This window comes from Centrocercus urophasianus, unplaced genomic scaffold (assembly GCF_019232065.1).
Source record: "Centrocercus urophasianus isolate 14NV4802_14NV808 unplaced genomic scaffold, USGS_Curo_1.0 seq_11, whole genome shotgun sequence".
NCBI classification, from domain to species: Eukaryota; Metazoa; Chordata; class Aves; order Galliformes; family Phasianidae; genus Centrocercus; species Centrocercus urophasianus.
In genome coordinates, this window is record NW_024884253.1 from 77,844,548 (window position 1) to 77,858,790 (window position 14,243).

Sequence of the window (14,243 nt, forward strand, 5' to 3'; positions counted from 1 at the left end):
TGTTTGTTTTCAGGAGGCTCATTCTTTATGCTTAAAATGTTTTGAATTTCAGAACATCTTATCCTGTCATTCACTACCTGATACTCTTTGTGGTTTGCTTGATTAACCTCTAGTCCTACAGAGCGCACCAAGAGCAGAGAGGGTTCTGAAAAACTTCTGGCTTTCACAGGTTATATAACACAGGAAAGCAACTAGATTCATGCTGATCCCAAAAGCTGTGCTAAGCACACTGTTCAGTTCAGATCTTTATAACAGAAACAGACAGAACAAGTATAAAGCTTCTATTGGTCTATGTCATGAACAAGAATTCATTCAACAGCTCTGTTTCATAGTAGACATTGCTGTTTTATCATATCTGCATTTCTCTTCTGTCTGAATGTCATCCATAAAATTTAAATCCTCAGAAAGTTTACACTACAGTACACATACACATTTTGAGAAAAGCAAGCCATACCTGAAAGTGCAATAGGGCAAAATATGAATTACACACATCTTTTTCCTAGACTTCATGATCTCATACAAATTACATTCCTTATCTATTCTTCCATCATTAAAACAAAGGTAAAAATACTTTTGAAGATCTATTTTTGATAGTAAGTAATGAAGCAATGTAGTAAGTAAGTAAGCAATGAAGAGATATTTTTCTGCGCTTACTTATTTTTAGGAAATAAAACAAGAAATTCGACAAGGTTCTGCTTTCTTATATATCTGTCCAAACCCAGAGTAAGTCTACCGGAATTTGCTCTTTGAATTTCCAGCTTTGCAAGCCTACCGGATTGTATTTTCTTGTTTTGATCAGAGGTACTGAAATGTACCAATGAATTCTAGCTTTCACTGATTGAAAATATGCAGAGGAAACTGTTGTTTGGCTGCTTTTAAATGGTAAAGAGAAATCACACATAGATCTAAGGCTTCTGAGACAGTTTGCTACCCAAAAGGAACTGAATGCAAATGCATAAAGAAATAAATTTATGAATATGGTTTTGAGCACAGATGAGAGGTGGATATAGCAACAGACACAATACCACAGAATTACTTTAAAACTACTTGCTTACATTTAATTGCCTAAAACCTGCTCATATTTTACAGTTGTAATCTACTATAGAGTACCCTGCATGGCACTATGTACAGCATTCCATCCTTACATTTTCATTATTCTGCTCTTTGCTCCAGACAACTCAGAGTTCACCATGGGCTCCATCGGTGCAGTAAGCATGGAATTCTGTTTTGATGTATTCAAGGAACTCAAAGTCCACCATGCCAATGAGAACATCTTCTACTCCCCCTTCACCATCATTTCAGCTCTAGCCATGGTCTACCTAGGTGCAAAAGACAGCACCAGGACCCAGATAAATAAGGTGAGCCTATAGTTAAACGTTAAAATCTTTGTTCTCCTCAATGGAGCCATAGCACTTAATTATGCAATGATGTCCCTTGGAAACTGCATAGCTCAGAGGCTGAAAATCTGGAACCAGAGTTATCTAAAACTGTGGCCACCTCCAGCTCCCAGAGTGTTACACAAATGCCAGAAACCTTGAAACTGGATTGCCTAACTTCTTTTTGTCATAACTGTTATTTCAGCTACTATTATTTTCAATTGCAGGTTGTTCGCTTTGATAAACTTCCAGGATTTGGAGACAGTATTGAAGCTCAGGTACAGAAATAATTTCGCCTCCTTCCCCATGTCCCTTTCCTCTGGAAGCAAAATCCAGCAGATGAAGCAATCTTCTAGCAGTTCCAAGCCCTTTCTGATGAGCAGCTAGTGCTCTGCATCCAGCAGTTGGGAGAACACTTTGTACATAAGAACAGAGAAAGAAAGGAGGTAACAGGGGATTTAGAACAAACACAAGATGAAACTCAGGACAAAAATACTAGGTGAATGAGGAAACTTGTGGATATTTGTATGCTTAAGCAAGACAGGTAGATGATTCTGGATAAATGGGTCTGGTTGCAAAAGGAGGAAAGCCTGCCTGATCTGCTGGAGCTAGATCATATCAGCAGGCAGTCAGGAGTTCCCTAGAGAAAAGTATGAGGGAATTACAGAAGAAAAATAGCACAAAATTGTATATATTAGAAAAGGACCACATCAGTATAATTACTAGCAGTAAGACAGACAGGATAAACAATATCTAACTACTTTACCCCATTCATACACTACGTAAAGCCTACTAAGTAATAAAACTAGAATAACATCATCTTTCTTTCTCTTTGTATTCAGTGTGGCACATCTGTAAACGTCCACTCTTCACTCAGAGACATACTCAACCAAATCACCAAACCAAATGATGTTTATTCATTCAGCCTTGCCAGTAGACTTTATGCTGAAGAGACATACCCAATCCTGCCAGTAAGTTGCTCTAAAATCTGATCTATTTCCACGCCAAAGCTCTACCATTCTGTAATGCAAAAACAGTCAGAGGTTTATGTTCCACTAATAAAATTTCTGTTTTTGCTGTTTTTGCATATGGAAGAGAGGACAAAACTTTTCTCGAACACAGTCCTGAACCTCTACAGTTTTCAGATAATACATGGCTTGCTAAAAGAATGTCAGCTCTTACAATAAAGCAATACAGCTAAAGCATATTACACCACTTAATACACTATGCGACATAGATATAGTAATGCAGTGTAAAATAGCATTTTACACTACTACATTATTTATATCTGTTAATTTCAGTCTTGCAATTCACATTTGCAAAATGCTTTGAAATTCATATCTGAAAGCCGAATACTCTTGCTTTACAGGAATACTTGCAATGTGTGAAGGAACTGTATAGTGGAGGCTTGGAATCTATCAACTTTCAAACAGCTGCAGATCAAGCCAGAGGGCTCATCAATTCCTGGGTAGAAAGTCAGACAAATGGTAAGGACAAGCCACCATATTTTCCCTTCTGTCACCATATTTGGCCAGCCTAGAAGAGCACTTAATTCACAGGAGGAAAATATAAAATCTCTTCTTTTGTTGCTGCTCCTGGATAACAGATCACTTCCCAGATACAGAACTATCAATCAACTTCTTTTTTTTTTTTTTTTTTTCCTTCAGACAACCTCCCTTTAAGATGACTATTTGCAAGAGATTTGCAGGAATGTAATACTTCCAGTCCTGATGAAAAGGACAGCATTAGAACATGCTTTGTACATAGTGACAATTGGTTAATTCTAATACTGAGAACCTGGATATAGCTCAGACAGTGTGCTTTGTGTTCAGGCTTCCCAGAGTTGTTGTGTACCCGTTAAGCAGGGCATACAGTCATTAGGCACTTGAAAAATCTTAACGGATAAAGGGCAGTGGAAAGCAAGAGTTAAGGAATTGTAAAACTACAGTTTTGATTTTTGCCCTAATGCCTCTCTGAGTGGTTCCTCCATTTTTCTACTTCCTTCCTCATCTCCTCACAGCATTCCTTTCCCTCATGCTTGAAACACAGATGAAAGACTGAATTCTAACTGAGATGAAAACATCCACAACCACACCAACCTCTGGTGTGGAGTCACGTTCTGAAGGCAAAAACAAGGCCATGTATGCTATGTGCAAGCTATGTGTTTGACAGGACTATGTGAGGAGCATACTACATGCATGAGGACTGCAGAATGAACAGGAGCAAAGTTTTGGAAGAAAACAGAGTAAAATTCTGTTTCTCTCTTTTGTTACATTTTTTACATAGACTTCAAATTTCCACTTTGGTTAGAAGCAAGTCATATTTATGTTTTTTGGTACTGTTTTGGTTGGAGACCATTCTGGGATAAGAGAGATTCCGGTGGTTCTTCCCCTTATCACAAAATATACAGGTTTAGTCTTTTTGTAACACATCTCTTTGTCCTTTATCTTTTGTTGTGATTCCTTATAGAGAGAGAAACAAGAGTTACTGACAATAGAAGAAAGAAAATCAGTATTAGAAGAACAAGACTATAGTTGCAAAAACAAACCAATGTCCTTGCCCCTACATCCTCTTCTCCATAACTTGTACACTCTCTATCTACCTTTTGCTTGCCAATGTGATATACAACTCTCTTTTCCTATTCATTTTTAAAGGAATGATCAAAAATGTCCTTCAGCCAAGCTCCGTGGATTCTCAAACTGCAATGGTCCTGGTTAATGCCATTGTCTTCAAAGGACTGTGGGAGAAAGCATTTAAGGATGAAGACACGCAAGCAGTACCTTTCAGAGTGACTGAGGTATATGGGCATACCTTAAAGATGTAATCTAGAATTCATGAAGAGTGTAGACCTGTTGTTACATAAACACTACATTAGCATATCTGCTCATTTGTCTGCATCTCTTTCAGACACTATGTTAAAACCAAGGAGTTTTCTTTATTTCTCTCTTCACGCTATTGCTGACATTGCAAAGCTCCTGAGAAATAACTTGAGATTCCCACTTTTCCTAGGAATGAGAGTCATCAGTCATCTTCCTGAATGAGAGCCATCAGTCATCTTAACCATAACTAGACATTTCTGCAATCTAAGAACAATCTTTGTTAAAACCATATTCTCTCTTTTTTCTTTTTTTTCGGTTCTACAGCAAGAAAGCAAACCTGTGCAGATGATGCACCAGATTGGTTTATTTAAAGTGGCATCAATGGCTTCTGAGAAAATGAAGATCCTGGAGCTTCCTTTTGCCAGTGGAACAATGAGCATGTGGGTGCTGTTGCCTGATGAAGTCTCAGGCCTTGAGCAGGTATGGCCCTAGAAGTTGGCTTCAGAAAATTAAAAACACACTGAAATTTAGTTGTTGCAAAGCTCTTTTCAACACAGTTATTCTAAAACATTTAACCAGCACAAATTTCATTGTGATTCAATATGTGATTGTTGCATAGAAGTGTAGAGTTGTCCCAGTGGGTCCTGCAATAGCCTATGCTGAGCATGGCTTGCTTAAGGAACTGCTTTGAGGGTGAAATGTTTGACACAGTAGACAAGATGATTCTCACCTAAGCAGCTGTTACTGCAGTGGCTTGAACTCTAAAGGTCTTATGTCTCCATTCCTGTGCTCTGAGGAGCATCTTGGAGAGTTCATATTAGGTTTACTGGTTCTAATAATTGTCTCACTTGGTGGTGCTCAATGTGCTTCCTTCATGTCTTCATAAATTAACTAAAAATTGGATGTGGTTAAAGCCATTTCAGAAATAACATGTACATAATGTACAATTGTTGATATGAACAGAACACAGGCATAGCATATTGTAATTAGGACTGTAGTTATTCTGAATAGGAAATGCAATGTAATAAATGAGAATTCATTGAAATGTTTGTACGCTAACTCAAATAATCTAAATTATAAAGATGAAGAAGCATTTAATCACAGCTAAATTTCCATCACATCCTGACAGACAGACATTTGAAAGATTATGTACAGCTCTAGGAAAAAAAGTATGTAGGAAAACTAGTACATTTTGATTAGAAAGTCTGAAAAGGAGGAGCTTGATCAAAGAGAATCAGTGTGTTTGAGGAAAAAATAGTTCGGATAAAGGTGGTAAAAGAGAATATATATTGAAATAGTGTTTCTACAAACTGCCATGGCCAGATTTGTGTAAGAGACATTCAGTAAATTAGCAAGGAAAAAAATATTAGCACATACAAAAAAACATTAGTAATACCAAAAGAAACCAATTATTCCAGATGCCAATGCCGTGATAGGGTTAAGAGATTCCCACCCCTCTAGTGGTCACCAGTGCAACCAGTCACTTTGCTAATTTACATCTTCTTTGTTTTAAGTGGCAGATATAGCTTTGAACTGGTACAGTGTAAGTAAGATGGAAGCATACTTGCCAGCTAAAAATCTAATTTTTAAAAACTCAAATTCTCTTAAAATATCAGTTCCCAGTATAGTAACAGCTGATAGTTAAAGTATCAGTAATTAGCTACCATTAACAACTGGTTCCTGAGAGGTCTTAAATGTAGAGACAGCTTTAAACTCAAAGCATAGAGTGATTTTTAGAATATATTTCCCAAGCAAAGAAAATAAACAGGAAGGAGCTTTAAGGGATTAGCCATCTCATTATTATTATTATTTAAAGAAATGGCAGTAAGCCTATAAAAGGAAAAGAAAATAAGACTGAGCAGAGAAGAAAGAGTTATGGTATGCTTTTCTCTTCTAGCAAAATTGATCTCTATACGCCTAGGAAAAAGCGATGACAAGAGTAATGAGTTTAAAAGATGTACACAAGAAAACATACAATAGTAACTAGTACTGCACTGCCATGAAGGAAGTTGTCGCCATCCCATAGATCTCATTCTCATTTCCTTGCAGCTTGAGACTACAATCAGCTTTGAAAAAATGACTGAATGGTTCAGTTCTAATGTTATGGAAGAGAGGAAGATCAAAGTGTACCTGCCTCGCATGAAGATTGAGGAAAAATATAACCTCACATCTGTCTTAATGGCTATGGGAATGACCGACCTGTTCAGCTCTTCAGCCAATCTGTCTGGCATCTCCTCAGCAGAGAGCCTGAAGATATCTCAAGCTATCCATGCAGCATACGCAGAAATCTATGAAGCAGGCAGAGAGGTGGTAGGCTCAGCAGAGGCTGGAGTGGATGCTGCAAGCATCTCTGAAGAATTTAGGGTTGACCATCCATTCCTCTACTGTATCAAGCACAACCCAACCAACACCATTCTCTTCTTTGGCAGATGTATTTCCCCTTAAAAGGAAGAAAGTTGAAAGAGCCTGTTCCTTTCAGCAAGACCCAGAGCACTGTAGTATCAGGGGTAAAAAGAAAAGCATGTTCTTTGTTACATCCAGACTTTATAAAAGTTGGAGCTTTTTCTAGAAAAAAAAAATCAGAAAGAAGTTACACTATAAGAACAGGTGCACTTCACCTTTTCTTTACGCAAAGAGTAATACTGTTAACTCATGGATGAAGGGCTAAGGGAATGAAAATTAGACTCACAGTACTGAGTCATCACACTGAAAAATGCAACCTGATACATCAGCAGAAGGCTTATGGGGAAAAAATGCAGCCTTCCAATTAAGCCAGGTATCTGTATGACCAAGCTCCTCCAGAATTAGTCACTCAAAATCTCTCAGACTAAACTGTCAACTGTCACCAACCATTCCTATGCTGACAAGGCAATTGCTTTTTCTCTGTGTTCCTGATACTACAAGGCTCTTCCTCACTTTCTAAAGATGCATTATAAAAATCTTATAATTCACATTTCTCCCTAAACTTTGGCTCAATCATCATGACCAAATATGGTATGTTACTATTCAAATTGTTTTCCTTGTATTCATATGTAATGGGTCTTGCGAATGTTCTCTTTTGTTCCTTTAATCATAATAAAAACATGTTTAAGCAAACACATTTCACTTGTAGTATTTTAAGTACAGCAAGGTTGTGCAGCAGGGAAAGAATGTCATGCAGAGGAATAAGCATGGACACACAGGCTAGCAGCAACTGCAGAACAAGTACTAATGGGTGAGAAGTTGAACAAGAGAACAGCAACTTAATCTAATAATCTAGTGGTCTATGTCAGCTAAAAGAGCACAGCAAGGGAAGAAATTGGTTCTCCCTTCTAAGCACCACCTGGTACATCTGAACCAGTGTGTCCAATTTGCTGCTTCCCTGGTCCCGGCTGGGGTGATGGGACAGATTTTTGGACACTCAGAGGTCTGTCTCAGCTCACAGTTCCTCAAGAACAGCTCACTGCCGACAGAAGAAAATTTAAAACTTATGGCTAGTGGTGACAGCAGTCAGTTGTCCCATCTGTGATCCACCAGGGCTGGCATGCTGGAATGAAGAGGCTTTGGTGGCATGTAGCTGCTAGTCAGCACCACTGACATGGGCAGGGGAAGAACTGAGTGTGGTGTAAATCACTGCCTCAAAGCCGCTTCTCCTCTGTGCCTGTACCATGTTAAGGCTCTTCTACAGAAGCTGGGTTTGTTCAAGAAAGCTTCTGTTTCTTCCACCTGCTGCTTGTACCTTCACAGGGACAGAGCGAGAAGGGTCCAGCCATGGCTGGAAGGGGCTGACTTTCAATTTTTCCTAATTTTCTTTTTGCTGCTGCAGCTGCAGAAGAAAGGGTTCAGAAGCCAAGATTGAGACGAGATGAGGATGCCTAACCCATATTGGAACACTTGCACTGACACCTCAGGCTAATGGGATGGGACAACAGCTGGACTGTGGCTCACCCACTAGCTACAGAGCCTGATCTGTATTACCAGATTAGGAAGAGCAGAAGAACACGTGTTAATAACAAGAGGTTTTCTGTGCTTCTCTACCAAAAGGTGCAGCCCATGAAGAGCCTACAGTGCAGCAGTGGATGAGGCCTGAAGGAGGCCGCAGCACATGGAGAGCCCCTGCAGGAGCAGCACACAGTGCAGCAGGAGGGCTGGGGGAACTGCCACCCCTGGGGACCTTTGTGAAACAGTGCATCCTGAAAGGTGCACTCTGTGGGAAAGGAAAAGAAAGAAAACAGAGCCGTGATGAACTGTCACACAAACTGCAGAGTGACAGAGGAAGGCTTGGGGCAGTGCGCTTACTGCAAGGAGTGGTGCTCCTTCCTCACAGCAGTGCAAACAGCTTGGCACCACTGCTGGGCGGTCTGTGGTGATGTTTTTTTCACCACATTGCATTTTGCTTGTTCTACTTGTTTTAGCTTTCCCCCTCCACAAGATAACACATACCTTGGCAGTAGCTAGGGTCATAACTTACAGTTAGCAAACAGGATCTTGCAAAAGAAGGAAGATAACATGACACCACCTTCTCTGGTGTATAAATAGTTCAAATACTTTCCTTCACTTTCTTGTAAATTAGTCAATAGCTGGTCAGGAGATAACAAACAGGGAAACTTATTACAAGAGAGATAATGATGTTTAATATTGTCTCAGACTTTCTGTTGGTCTGAGCATGGAAATGGAGTACTCAAAATCCTCAGGACATTTACTTTTCACCTGATTTATTCCCAAACTGCACTATTTCTAGGCCATTGGAGTTCTTATCAATTAAATTATACTTATCCCCACACAAAAGATGCAAAAAAAAGTGCATCTGTTTGTGTATGTGTAGAGGGATTCAGTCCTGACACATGATTTCTGCCGCACTCTGCCTCTACAGCAACACGCAAATATTCTAGTCTCCAGGAACCACTTCCTTAAGCAACTGTACTGTGTGCCCATTCCTCATACATAAATGAGAAAAGAGCATGAATTCTCAGCCCCATATTTTCAAAATCTCAAAACTTTGGAACTGCTTTGGGATGTGGCAAACCACACATCCACCAAGGAATGGACACCAGAGTCCTCTGATCTCAAACACATAAATATTCATCTAGCAGTCAAAAGAGTCAATAGCCTTCCATATCTGAGGAGCTGCAGAGCTTCTCTGATAACCAGCACAGGGACGGCAGGCCTGGAGGTAGCCCCAGGGCCAGTGACACATATCTGACCTCCATCACCCAGCAATGTTGCCATCCCCACAGAAGTGAAGTAATCAGCACTGCACCTATGGCTCTCTGCTATCTCATGCCCTTTTATCTTCAGCATCACTTTCAGCACAATTAAAAGAGAAGGCTCAGACTCACAGCTTTAGAACTCATCATAAGAGGCTTTGATTGCTCTGCCACCACACCCCATATAGACCCGTAGTATATCACGTATGCAAAGAAGCACAGTGGATTAGTGAACTGCACAGAGATAAAACCACACCTATTTGTCTGCCTACTGTCTTACACCAGCAGGAAGGTAATTCATGCAATGAATTTCTATAAAGATGAGAGAATATGGCCCTTGGGTCCTACAGCTTGTTCTAGTCCTAGTTCTTCAAATAGATAAGAATGTAAGTAAAACTACTCACTTGAGCAAAGGCAGAGATTTGCAGGAATTGATATTCTGAAGTTCAGGTCATTAGAGTGATTTCCAGTACCTTTGGCTGGAAAGGGCATCTGAAAATCATCTGGTCCAGCACCTTGTTCAAAGCAGAGCTACCTTCACAGCTATATCAAATAGCTCAGGACCTTGCCTAGTCAAGTGCTGCCTACTTGTATGGTTGGAGAACCCACAGCCTGCTGATTAATTTGATTTTAAACATAAATTCAAATGTCACTGGTGTAGCAGTAGTGAAAGCCATTCAACTGGCTTTACTTTCTCTTACCAAATGAGAATTAGCTGAAGGTAAGAATAAGCCCTGCCAGTTCTTCGTTTTGTCTCCCACAACCCACAAAGCTCTCATTGTCTGTCCTCACTTTTAATACTTTTGAACCAACATCTACAGATTATCTCTGTAAATCCCAAGCAGTGCCTAGTCACTATGTGAACAACAAATTCCCACATTTAACAATATTTAAGAGCAAAGGCCAGATAATATGTAGCTGCACACTACACATTTTTATACCCAACAGCATAATTTATACTTCGGCTCCATGTTGCTGCCATGTGGATAACAATGTGCAATCATTTGTACCTGGCCTCCTTTCCTAACTAGTATATTCTTAAATGTCGCAAAATACAGACTCTAATTTCATATAGTCTAACTGCCTTGTGACATGAGCAAACACTCACAATTTCATGGCTCTCCTAAGGAAAAAAGGATCCCAAACCAATTTTGAGCTTTTACATATTTTTTCAACCCACAGAGCACCTTGCTACTTTTGTTAAATGTTAGCAATAGCAACCCACGGTCTGAAATCAATGCAATGAACTTCTACCGTGGGTACCATACTGACAACAGGAATGGTGCAAGTCCTTACACTGGAAGGCTGACTCCTTAGTCACATAGGTAAAATTTAGAAATTGTGCTCTGATAAGAGGTCAGTATAGGAGAGGGAAAATAATGAGGTGCCAGATGAATGCACCTTCCTGTAAGGAAGGCAGAGAGATGGGAATTAAAGATGAACAAGGGATGCTGTGGAGGTACCATTAACTTTCACAGGGCTGTAAGAGCAGCTCTCTTCCTTACTGATTTTCTGCTGCCTCATTTCTTGTGAGCACAGTTTGTTACTCTCCAGTAACGCCCCTTCTCCAAGCTGTTACCTATTCCCATCCTCATCATGTCCTCCTTTTTGCTCCCTGTCCTTCAGCAGTCTCTACCTGCTTCTTAAGGTAGTGAAGTTAGAAGGGCAGAGCTGCGCTCAAGCTCTGTCTCTACGAGGGCAAATGCCAGGGAGATAAAGGTTTGAGAGTGGGAGGAGAGCCTTTTTCCTGTGTTGCTCAACTACTTAGTCCAAGCTGCATTTCAGCTGCGTCTGCAGAAGGTGGGGGATGGAGGGTGATCAATGTCATTGCTCCAGCCACAAAGCAAGGGCTCTGCCTCTCCTTACATGCAATCTGCTAGCTTTCCTTAGTCAAATGTTTCCTCTGTGCTGCAGAGTCCACGTTAAAGAGGCCTTGTCTACAGCTAGGTCTATGTTCCCAGAGAAACAATTAGCAACTGCAAAATCAGGAGGTACTAAGAAAGCCTCTGAAGGCTTTCCAGATCCAGGGGTCTGGAAAATGAAGGGGGATTGACAAGAAGAAAGAAGAGTCTAGAGCAGTTTAAGGGAACAATGCCACTAGTTTTAAGCAACACATCTGGAGTTTAGCTTTAATCTTTGAAAGAGAAAGAAGTCTGAAGGTGCACCAGCCTAAAATATAATAAAGCCTTAAAAGTCTGCACATAGCTGAATCCCAACTGGAAAGAACAGCTTCAAAGAGCTTGGAAGTGCTGAGATGAAGAAAAGCATGTGATCATTAGAAGATTTCAAAAGAAGGTCCTCAGCACAAAATCCAGAAAGTTCACCTTTCTGTGGGACAAAAGATGCATCCCTCACAAAGGCTGGAGGAACAAAATCTTTGTATCTCATTTTGCCTGAGAGCAGAAGGGAATACAAGATCATCTTGTTTCACTTGGTGTACACCACATCATTAATTTCTATTTGGTCACTGCTATGCAGAACTTGCTAACTTGAATTGTGTAAAAAGCACACCTGGTCTCAAGAGACTAAGATGCTTAATTGAACAGGCAGAGTGTAAGAGACGGAAGGATGAAAAAAAATCTTGCAATGATGAAGGCATGATAAGAGATGTTCAAATGATACTAAAAAATGACACTCTATCTTGTCCAAGATTTTTGTCAATATGAAGGGAAAATTCTATTCCTCCCTTTAAAGGGTTACTGCATTCCAGGACAAAGACTTGCTGCATGCACAGGTACACTTAGATAGCTCAGATCAATCCCATCCTAAAATGTGTGAAAATAGAGATACGAATAAGGGGCCAAGCAGATGTGTAAATAGCAAAGATTGCCAGTATGTGTTCACAAATGAGTATTCGAACATTTCACTGCTGAAACTTCTGAAAATATCAACTGCCTTATGAAACTCTGGTTATTCCACCACACAGGAGTATTTGTGGTCAAGCTGCATGAAGAAATAGCAAGTGTTCAAACTAATTTCCCAAAAGAGAGCCTTTCCTCTACATGCTGCTCTTGCACATCCATGCGTGACTCCTGCTCAGGAGCAGGAATTGGTTTTCTGATTCAGCAGTTGTGTAGCTGATGTAGTTACACCCTTTGAGAGATTTCTTCAGAAAAATGACATGCTTAGGCTAAAGTGCATGCAATCCACACATACACCATTACTCGCAACGGAGTACTGCACAGCATGAAATTCAGGCTATTCTTCATATTTTTGGTTTTAACTGCTACCTTGGTTACTTAAAAAATGCCCAACATCTGATTCATTCAAAGGAAAACTGCACACCGGTAGATGTGAGAACAGCATGCATGTTAATTTCCATATAAACTTATCTCTTTTCAGATATCGAGATCATTGCTTCCCCAGAAGTGTTGCACTGGTCATCAGAACAGAATATCTCAGGAGAAACACTGCCTTTACTAATTACAGCATCTAAGCTAAAGCACACAGTGGTTATAGTACAGTATGACAAATTATGCCAGTGCTCAATTCATGCGCCAAATCTCACCACGCCTTTGCTTTCGGCAGGTGTGGAGCAAAATGCCTCAGTAATATTTAGACAGGAACACCACCACACCTCTTAACAGCTCACAAAGTCTAAATGCTATTGGAGTATGTCAGCAAAGATTGCTTGGCAAGGGAAGGCTTGCGAATGTACATGTAATACGTACACATTAGATATCTATCTACACTGTTTCAAAATAAAGACGCATGTGTTCTCACTCAAAGCTTTGAAGGGAAATAAGCTACTCAAAGAAGTAATTTCTTTTGAACTTTAAAAGCTATTTGAAACTTCACAATGATACAAATTTATTCCACATAAAAATCTCTTGGGACATAAATCAGAATCCGTTACAACCGTTCCAGCTGAGACCTATACACCATTGTTACACTTTAATTTACAAGGTCAGGACAAGCTCTTGCTGCATTCTGTGACAAAAGGGTTCCTTCTCACACCAAAGTCCATGTACTCACTCCAAGCACACAATCACTGATCACCATTACCACCACTTCAGTCTCTGTGCTCCTATTCCCTGTACTGTTCTGGCCCTTGAGAATTACAGGATTGTTATGAAACTAAATGTTAAGCTGCCCTCCCACAGGATTCCAGTATTCTCAGGTTTCAAAACTCTTGTCTTCCCCACCCCTCTTATCTCCTGAAGTCCTTATAATGGTTTGGGACATTTAAAATCCTTTCATGTTTAAAACTTACTGCCCTGTTCTGGCTGAGCCAAAAACATGCGTAGAAAGCTCTGTTGGCTGAATACCTACAGCACAGGTTGGCAGCATACCTACACAAAAACCATACATGGCATGTTGTATTCTAAAATACTGTGTGAGAGCAGAAGCTATGAAATCTTTCTCTCAAAACCCCTAAGTACTTTTAGATCACTTTACAAATGATCTATGTGGACGTCAGGTATTTAGCCTATTCCTGATCCCAGGTACCAACGAACTGAGCAACATACTGTGCAAGAAAGTTCTATTGGCTTGTGCTAAGCTGCAAGGAAACTGAAGGAAAACAAAATGTGCTTATATAGCTGAGATCTGGCCGGGGTGCCTGATGTGCTGCCAATATTTGTACTGCCAAAATGGAAACATGAATGACCACAGTGAATGAGCCACAGGCTTACTTCCCACAGGAAGGATACTACCAATACAAACGTAAGTCTTTGAGCATGTTGGAGTGTTGACTTAGTATAGAGTGGGAGTGAGGGAACCACCGCTCCTGAGTCAGCCTCAGCACCGCCCATTGAACTCTGTATCTTCTAGCGCTGGTAACTTCACAGGATCCTGGAAAATGTTATCATCATCACACTGATTTACTGTATATCTCCCTTTTAGGTGAGAACAATTTTAGC

At 40.2% G+C, this 14,243-nt stretch overlaps 1 protein-coding gene across 1 annotated transcript; it reads left to right on the forward strand.

The window, feature by feature from the left end:
- The first annotated feature begins 1,181 nt into the window (after nucleotides 1-1,181).
- Nucleotides 1,182-6,640, forward strand: LOC122154968 (ovalbumin). The gene is made up of 7 exons (XM_042808601.1): nucleotides 1,182-1,358; nucleotides 1,604-1,654; nucleotides 2,219-2,347; nucleotides 2,746-2,863; nucleotides 4,031-4,173; nucleotides 4,520-4,675; nucleotides 6,245-6,640. Exons 1-7 carry the CDS (start codon nucleotides 1,191-1,193, stop codon nucleotides 6,638-6,640), a joined length of 1,161 nt encoding a protein of 386 aa, XP_042664535.1. The 5' UTR covers nucleotides 1,182-1,190.
- Nucleotides 6,641-14,243: the final 7,603 nt, after the last annotated feature.